General features: G+C 33.5%; 1 protein-coding gene across 6 annotated transcripts; it reads right to left on the reverse strand.

Annotated features, from left to right (window-relative positions):
• On the reverse strand, window positions 188–8,030 carry LOC18600653 (putative membrane-bound O-acyltransferase C24H6.01c). 6 transcript variants are annotated; one of them, XR_001928226.1, is made up of 19 exons: window positions 7,437–8,014; window positions 7,281–7,339; window positions 6,911–7,092; window positions 6,770–6,818; window positions 6,534–6,637; window positions 6,386–6,450; window positions 5,534–5,604; window positions 4,810–4,869; window positions 4,606–4,719; window positions 3,821–3,945; window positions 3,667–3,718; window positions 3,013–3,075; window positions 2,715–2,819; window positions 2,528–2,630; window positions 2,350–2,431; window positions 1,598–1,675; window positions 763–838; window positions 625–674; window positions 188–506 (listed from the first exon to the last, which is right to left on the reverse strand). XR_001928226.1 is itself a non-coding variant. In XM_007031232.2 (19 exons), exons 1-19 carry the CDS (start codon window positions 7,567–7,569, stop codon window positions 465–467), a joined length of 1,608 nt encoding a protein of 535 aa, XP_007031294.1. In that variant the 3' UTR covers window positions 188–464. The 6 variants fall into 6 exon arrangements, 3 of the variants coding, with proteins under 3 accessions (XP_007031294.1, XP_017977551.1, XP_017977552.1); XM_007031232.2 differs by having other exon boundaries at window positions 2,528–2,620; window positions 2,710–2,819; window positions 7,437–7,569; XM_018122062.1 differs by having other exon boundaries at window positions 194–506; window positions 1,598–1,699; window positions 2,528–2,620; window positions 2,710–2,819; window positions 7,437–8,009.

Below are 8,909 nucleotides of genomic sequence, written 5' to 3' on the forward strand. Positions count from 1 at the left end.
GGCATCTAAAATCTGATTGATTGATAACTGATTGATTGATAATGATAGGAATACTTTTTATAGTAATTTTAATCAAAATTAAAATTTATATAATTTATTTTACTAAACAACTTATTAATTAATTTTATAAGCTATTATGTTTTATAAAAGTTTTATAATAGCTTTTAAAGTAAAAAAAAGATTAAGCTAAACAAACTCTTAATGTGGTCTTCTTACAAGAATATAATCGAGCAGATCCAATTTGATCCTAATGCGGTATGCAAAAGTTTAACACCATACATAAGGTCGATGATACGTTGAAATTATCAAAAATCATATGCAACATTAATCTCCAGCCATTCCTTTGTATCATAAACAGGTATACAGTTATAGTATTAAACTAAAATCCAAAATTCCTAGCTGAGAATCTACTCATTTCATCAAAGGCCTCAATATGGATACATCATGCAGACTAGAAATGAACTTCATTGCACCCTTTGCTTGGCATCAGAGATTTGAAACATAAGCTGCAAAAAGTAAAAGGTTTTAGGTTAAAATTAGTCCTTGCCAGGCCCTCGAGATGTTAAAACCTCATGAGGATACTTGGCATCTGGAAAACATTTGAAGGTGCCTCATGCCATTTACCTTGGTTCCCACATAAAATGACAGAAGCATAAAACCCAAGACAGACAGTCCTGAAAACACGTATTGTATTAATTGGGCAGCAATGAGGTACACAGGAAAGAGCTTTATCAGGGTGAAAGGCATATCACAATCCCATACCTTCTTTTCTGAGGAATCGAGAAATCAACCAATTAATGCCTGATGGTCCAATAACATAGCCAACGAGGTTAGCAACCTGCATACGAAGAAAAGAATGATAATAGCAAATGTAAAGACCATTTCTCATACGAAGCATCTACTTGGTTCTAAACTGCAGCTGCAAAAAGGCATCCATTTCATCATAATTTTTGCTTGCTTTCTATTAGATAAGGTGTTATTAGGTTGGTATTTTTGCTATTTACTTTTTGTTTCCAGAAGCAACTAAGCAAAACGTGTGTTGGATACAAAAGCAAAATATGTTTTAACTTTTTAAGATGACAAAATGCATGATTCTACTTCTATAGAGTAATTACGTTATAATTAGTGTTACATTTCAATTATTTGTCCGTTTCAAATATATTATGATTTTGCCTTTTATGCGTTTGCTTTATAGCAATTTTTAATACAGCAAATAACAAAAAATAAGCACTAAACAATCAACCAATTGGAGCCTAAATAACAGTAATAAAAAACATTCATTATCCAACAAATTCATGATAATAAATTTGACAAGTAAAATTTTCAAAATAGGCTTCTCTTTGCGAGTACACATTGCTTAACAAAAAGAAGAACCAATGAGCATTCATTGGTCCAGCCGTTCAGCAAAAGGTGCATTGCACAGAAGGCAAATGCAAGCAACTACAATAACAACGTCTGGAACTGAACAAACCCCTCAACATACATCAAAAAGTGGAACACAACACCAATATCATGTGTAGATAAAATGCTAGAATGAAAAAATGTGGAGTAAATTAGAAGTTGCAATATTAAATTTTCTATGCACACTAAGACTGACCATGAGACAAGTGATTGTGATAGCACCAGCAGCTGCTTTAAGTTCATGAAAAATGAATCCTCCCAATGCACCCTCAGCCTGACAGCAAATTTCATTGGAACACTGTACTTAGACAATCATGAAGCTTGTTATAAAAGAAGAAAATATTCGTTGCCTTATTTTATACCCTTAATAACAGCATAGAAAAAGTATCTGGTGCCATCTCAACACCTTATAACCATATGATGCTAGGATAATGGCAAAAAAAATGATTAAGCCTGTAATCTCATGTAAAAAGTTTACATGTCATTATGTGCATGCACTCAATGGATGATAAACATCATCAGTTCACTACCCATAAATATTGGCCATGGGTCATGAGAACAGTGTTGCTGAGGTTTTAAGCTTCAGGGTGACCAAATTAACCATATGCCAACTAATTTACATGCAAAACTTATGCAACCAAACAGTATATAGACTTGTGTCACTTTTCCCCTATAAGCTCTAAAAGGGATCCAGTGAGGTTAACTTCAGGCTGAACGTTGGATACAATAGCCCAAATCACACAAGATTAAAACCATTTGTACTTTATACAACCTCTTTTTCATTTGCATAAATGAAGAGAGCTCAACATTAGCAACAGATTAATTGCCAGACACTGATGCCAGCCAGGTGCCCTCAGGCTAACTACCAAGGCTAAAAAGTGCCAGAATCTTCATCACAGTGGTAATAATCATGCCAAAATAATAACTGGTAGAAAACATAGACTTAACCTGCAATGCATTTGTTGCTGATTTCACCAACATTTCAGGAACAAAGAATAAACATGTTAGCCATGCCCATGAAAGAAGTTTCCTAAGACCAAAGGCAATATGCAGTTAGATAAGGAATAGGCTACATGCTCATAGAACAGAACAAAGAAAAGAACAACCCAAAAGCTCAAGATTATACCACTCCAAATCATGCCATATAGCAACAAATGTGAATATAACCCATATGTTGAGTAGCTTTCTCCGAGATCCACCAAGAGGAATATACATGTACCTAAAAATTGCTATCATTTTGTAAGCGAACACGTCAGATATAAAAATGCAGAAAAGAGAACCAAAGAAAAAGTATCCAGAAATGAAAACCTCACAATCCACTTGTTGAAGGACGCATGCCAACTTTTCCAAAAACCTTCCAAGTTGTAGCAATTATTGACACACTTTGGCATGTTTTCAGGGGCCTCAATGCCAGCTATCTACAATTATAAAGTGTAAATGAATTTCTTCATACAGGTACAGATACTAATGCTAAAAATTGTGGCACAAGTTATAACCGAATGGTGGACAGGTGTGATCCAAGGATTAAACCATCCAAGAAGGAAATCAACACGGCCACATGTAAGGGAAAATATATACTACAGAAAACACACATCCTTTAAGCGAACATACCAGTGACCAAAACCGAAAATAGCGCCAGATAAGGAAAAACTTTAACCACATGAAGTTTATGACCTGTAGCAGCATGTGGACAGTGTTAGACTTAATTTTAGTACTTCATGCATTTACACTAGGAAAACTTGGGATCAACAAGATAAATAGCAACTTATGCCAATATGACCTCTGTTCTTAACAACTTTTACGCATGGTGTTTGCTAGCTTCATTAGCATCTTTATGTTCAACCATACATCTCTTCTCAGTATTGATTTTAAGAATGAGATTTTTTTCTTAACATTGGGTGCTTCCAGATCAATGTGGAATCAAGATATCTGATCGCCCTATATGAGCAATTTCCACCCAGACAAGTCCAAATGGTACCAATTACACAGATAGAGAATGAAGGCAACATTTTATAAAGGGTAATATTGATTCGAGCACTTCTTTCTGTGTTAGGCAAAGTGGGCAAGGGCTGGAGTAGTTCTGTTCACATATCATACTAGAACTTAAGGCTCTGTAATTTTCTTAACCAATGAACATGTACCCCATCATACAATCAATGCGAAAAATCCTGACTTTGTATCATATGAAAAATATCCTGTTAATAAAAAGAAAAAAGAAATTTATCTTAAAGTTTGCCAAGAAAGATTAGACTTATAACTCCTTACCCCATAACCAATGATGAATATGTCCATAGGAGATAACATTTGCCACGAACCACTGGTCATTGTGAAAAAAATTTAGTTACCATACAATAAGACTGCCTCTAAAGATTTCCTAAATCAAAATGCAAGCTTGAACTTTGAGTTCCAAGAGAGTCACCTGACAGCAAAGGCATTAAAGTAAAACAAATGAGTCATTAGTTCCATAAGAGACAGAACAAATACCCAACGTAGCCCGTACCAAGTCACCTCTTTGATTGAGTAATGATTTTGTGGCACATCTAACTGCAAAAATTAGTAGAAAGGGGACCTAACGATATTATACCACATGTCAATGATAAGTAGAAATATGTTTGAATGGAAATATATGCAGTCTGAAATACAAAAATATGTACCTATTAAATTGGGAAACTTTGCAACTATTTCATGAGCAAGGTAAATAAACCAAGAATAAAAGGTAAAAGTTCCGTGTTTGGGAAAAATAAATTTGAGAGATGGATTTAGATTTAGTTTATTATATAAATTGTGAAAGAAGAATGCAAGCATTATGTAAAAGGTAGTGAAGATTAGAAAAACCTATAAATTTGAAAAAGAATAATAAGATAAATTTAAAATTCCCTTATTCAGTTTAGGTATTTCAATTCTATCCTTAAGTAGAGATCTAACAAATCTATAAATTTGGAAATAATCATGAAAGTCATGCTTTCTTGAGTTGCATGTATAACACAAATTATGTTAAGTTGGAAAACTAAACCCTTTCTTTCAAATTCAAGTGACCAAATGGAAACTAGGAGAATTTTACAATGAAAGGTATCTAAAGTCTAACACTCTCATCATTAATGAGAAATTCTCTGTGTGTGTGTGTGTGTAGAGAGAGAGAGAGAGAGAGAGAGAGAGGAGGAAGAAGAAGAAGAAGCAATAGTATCTGTCGTGAAAGTGACAAACCTGGGAGGCAAATGCATTAAAACTTATGATTGGCCCTGAAATGTAAAAAGGTGCATACACCAGATAACTAAGGTATATAGTAAAGGTGAAATTGTTGGTATGGACATTTCTCTCCTGCATGACAAATATATTTATAAGAAAATAAAGTTATACTTTCAAGCAATAGCAACAAGAAGATGGCCTCCGATTTAATTAGCAACTAACCTGTAGAATTTGATAACAAATTTTTCCTGATTTACAAACATGGCATCTTTGGATATGCTTCTGCAAATACCAAAACAGGAAATTACCTGACAACTTGATTCTAATTGGACAAAATATACAGATCTGAGTTTTCACATGTGTATAGAAAAACTCTCAAGCAAACATGCCATGCATAAACCTAGAAACCAGAAAAGTTCCAAAGAAAAATGGAGACATAGAGAGTTATTTTTTATGGATAGATCTGTAATGCAGGATATCTTAATATTACTGGGAAAGTTTGGTACAAGTATGCCAGATATCTTTGTGACAAGTATGTGAAGTTTGGTAACATGTAAACAGTACACACCTGAAACCAGAGTTTCGACAGTAGATTAACTTATTTGTAAAAAGACATAACGATGATGCTGTACTTAATCATAGCTGCACCAAGTTTAAAGGATGCCCCAGAAATGCAGAAAGGAAGCAAAGAATGGCTTATTTCCTTTTACAAGACAGACAGGTTCTGAAGTACAAAGCTACAATTCCTAGACTATTTATGATATAATTGTCCACTGTTCAGTGACTTTTTATGTCATTTGCCTAACAGATAGAGTAACAGACCTAATAGTCAAATTGATATAAATTAGACAGAAACCAAGGAATCATGCATAGTGGAGATACAAGAAGTGGCAGCAGAAGGGAAGGGGAGGGGGGGAGGAAGAGGGAGAGAAAGAGAGGAAACTACCTCTTGATCAAAACGAGAATCTTGATGTGCCCAGTGGTAATCGTAGCCAAAACTTATCATGCGCAAAACAACTTTCAAACAAATAAATCAAAATAAATACTTGTAAAATGTACCATATGATGGTGTGTAAAATGTCACACACAATCTTAAGATTCAGGAAGCTAGTTAATGAACATCAATCGTTGATTTAGATAGGAGGAACACTCTTCTTTGAGAACCTTAAATAATTTTGTTATAAATAGTAATCTTTTACTCAGAATTCTTATTATTGGAATCAGGACAGACTGCTAATGCGTAAATCGCCTTTATACATGTCTTATCAAGTTGACCCTTGTTTGTAAAAACACAATCTGCACTAAGGAGGTTCGGCATAAGCATTTGTCCTTCAGAGGTGAATTTCAAACATCAAAGGTATTTATTTGTGAGGCCTTAAATTTTAGTGAATGCTGATACCACCGACAAGCAATTCGTGATATTTTATAACCAATTTATGGAATAGAACTTATGAGTTAATATTAATGGTCCACCCAAAGAATATATGGTCAATCCAAGAACAACAGCAGCATGCCAGACATGGACCATTCCAGGCACAAAGGCTTACTAACTTCCTGGTTGATCTATACACCATTTACTTAACTCATCTAAAATAAATGAAAGCAATTTGTTTTTAAGAAAGAAAACAAAACCAATACTGTGCTTTTTCTGCTATTGGGTCAAAATGTCAGTGTGCTAATCAACTAAGGTTCTAAGCTTGCTAACAGGAACATTGTATCATTTCTTTTGTGCATCTACTAAGATTGCATTATATTCACTGAATTCCAATATCAATAAAATGTAAATGCAAGGATGTACCAAAGTTAAAGCAAATGTGCCATCTAAATGTGCCCCGAAAATTGTCCAAATATGTCCAGCGTTGCCTGCACGAAACAAAAAAAGACAATTATAGTAAGCAAGATTAGCATACCAACTAAGTAAAAATCATGTAGCTTAGACTACTCACCCAAATTTGGAGAACGAATATCCTTGATAAACACGGTTGCAAAAAAGAAAAAATAGGTTGAAAGTCCAAAGTACAAGAGGGAAGTACTTTGCCTTCGCAAATATCTGTGGAAACAGAAATCTAGTAATGGAATTAGATGCATTTGCAGGCAATAATGACGATAGAAAGATGCAAAAACAAACTAGAATTTAGAGAAGAAAAATGAATTAGAAAGGAAAGAGTTGGAGGAAATGAACCTTTACTAGAAGAAAGTTTGCTGAAGCAATCAAAAGGATAAAGACGACGCTGCGAAAAGAATGGGGAAAAAGGGTTAACGTTACCGCAGAAAGAAAAGAAGAAGACAAGTTTTAGTGATGAGTAAAATGAAGGGAACTGACCAAGCTCCATGAAGATAAGAAAGGTAAATGAGAGAAAGGAAAAGCCAAACAATGGACATCCCTCTGGCTCTGAAATGGAAACATTGTCTTGAGATATTAGCGAGCATGGTAAAGACTCCAAAGACAAGGGTAAGAAGGGGTAAATTTGCGCGGAAATTTCTCCACTGGGCATCAGATACATCCTACATAGAAGAAGACAAAGTGAGCTTTGGTCTAATGACTGAAACAATAGAAATTAATCATAAACTCAACATTGAAACAAGTGGTAAAAGGCGAGAACTTGCAAGTGCAAAATTGGATCTTTATCATTGGCAGGGAAATCCCAAAATGTAGTAAACGAAGAGCACCGATGATAGTAAACATTACATACATTGAGACGAGGAGGGAAAAGCCATCCGCCACGCAAACCGTACAGTTTGGAGAAATGATCTGCAGCAATCAAAGCAAATTGGGTTTACATAATACAGTAGTATATGAAAAACAAAAAAAAAAAAGCAGAAAAGATTCAAAATTGAGAAAGAAGTACGTCGAGAAAGGTGAAGAGAACGACGGATGCAAAAGGCGTAGAAGCCAATTGCATAAAGTATTAGAAGGGACAGCTCCACTTTGTTCTGCTTCTGTTTTAATTTACCCTTACTATTATTATTGTTATTATTCATATTCACGGAAGAAGAAGAAGAAGAAGGTGAAGAAAATCTCTGCCCTAGCAAGCAGCAAGTAATAATTATTAATTAACTAATAAACCCACAGCCGCTGCACTCTCCTTGTAGACACCCTTTTTTTTATAATAATACAAAAATAATAATAAATAATAAATAATTAAATAAATTAAAAATTTTAAAAAAAAAACAGAGAGGCCTCCATTGTCAAACCGCCTTCAGAGCATGCTCTCTGAGGCAGCTGATCTGAAGGTCACCTCCCAGTGATCTTCTTTGTCTTGAAGGCCACCCATCCGGAATTCATGCTGAGAAGAGCATGATTGCGTTGGACAATTGGGTTCTATAAAAACCCTAAAACCCTGGTTCAAAAGGAGGGAGGAACAAAAAACAGAACTTTTTTAGAAATTTTGAAAAACCAGAGAGAAGGATCAAAAGAAAAACCAGAGACAATTGGTTTCTATAGCTCATTTGTTGAAAGAATTAATTTGTTAGTATTTAATTTAATTTTTATATTTTTTTATTAATTTTAAAAAAATTTAAATTCAACTCTTTTAATAAAATAAATATGCATGAATCATTGAATCAAATATTTTAAAAAATTTACTTTCAAATTGATAATCATGTCCGCAAAATGCTCAGTGATTCAAAATGAGATTGATAGACGTTTCTAGCTCCCCATGCTATGAATCATGCATGTGATGCAGTAACAAATCCAAGTGTTTTAAATTCAAATCTACAAACAAAAAGCTGTAAAATCTTGTCTCTATTTGGAAATAGTGGTAAATGATCTGCTGCTTGGAGAACGGTGGGATGTGAATAAATCAGTAGAGTTGGTACGACTTCCCTTATTGTCTATTATCTAATCAAAACCGTAAGCTCCAAAAGGAGTCATCTAATCATAACTTACTGTAATTAGGAAACCCATATGATAAGCTCTGTGGTTTTTGAAATTTTTATTAACTAATTCAACTATTAATGTGCTTTCTCTTTATGGTACATTTGGTTCGCGAAATAGATAGGAATGAAATAGAATAGTTATTACGTGGAAATAGAATGAAGTGAAAATAGAATAGAATAAGTATTACGTAGTTTAGTATGATGAATAGAATAAAGTAGAAATAATTATTATGATTTATTACAGTGTTTGGTTGGTAACAATAGTTTTAGAATAAGAAAAGAATAGAAAATAAAAAGATAAAAATATATTTTATTATATATAATTATTTTTTTACTTTATTTTTTTAATATAATTAATAATTTAAATATCAATATTTTAATATAATTTAATTACTAATATTTTAATTAATAATATTTTATTTATAATTTAATATTATTATTAT

This window comes from Theobroma cacao, chromosome 5 (genome assembly GCF_000208745.1).
Source record: "Theobroma cacao cultivar B97-61/B2 chromosome 5, Criollo_cocoa_genome_V2, whole genome shotgun sequence".
Taxonomy (NCBI): domain Eukaryota; kingdom Viridiplantae; phylum Streptophyta; class Magnoliopsida; order Malvales; family Malvaceae; genus Theobroma; species Theobroma cacao.

What these genes read in the sequence shown, in the direction of transcription:
- LOC18600653 (XM_018122062.1), bottom strand. Translation starts at nt 7,569, where the DNA reads ATGAATAATAACAATAATAATAGTAAGGGTAAATTAAAACAGAAGCAG. An exon ending in TATTCATCATTGGTTATGGG is followed by an intron (nt 3,076 to 3,666) that starts GTAAGGAGTTAT and finishes ATGCTGCTACAG; the next exon opens with GTCATAAACTTCATGTGGTT. An exon ending in CATTTTATGTGGGAACCAAG is followed by an intron (nt 507 to 624) that starts GTAAATGGCATG and finishes TACTTTTTGCAG; the next exon opens with CTTATGTTTCAAATCTCTGA.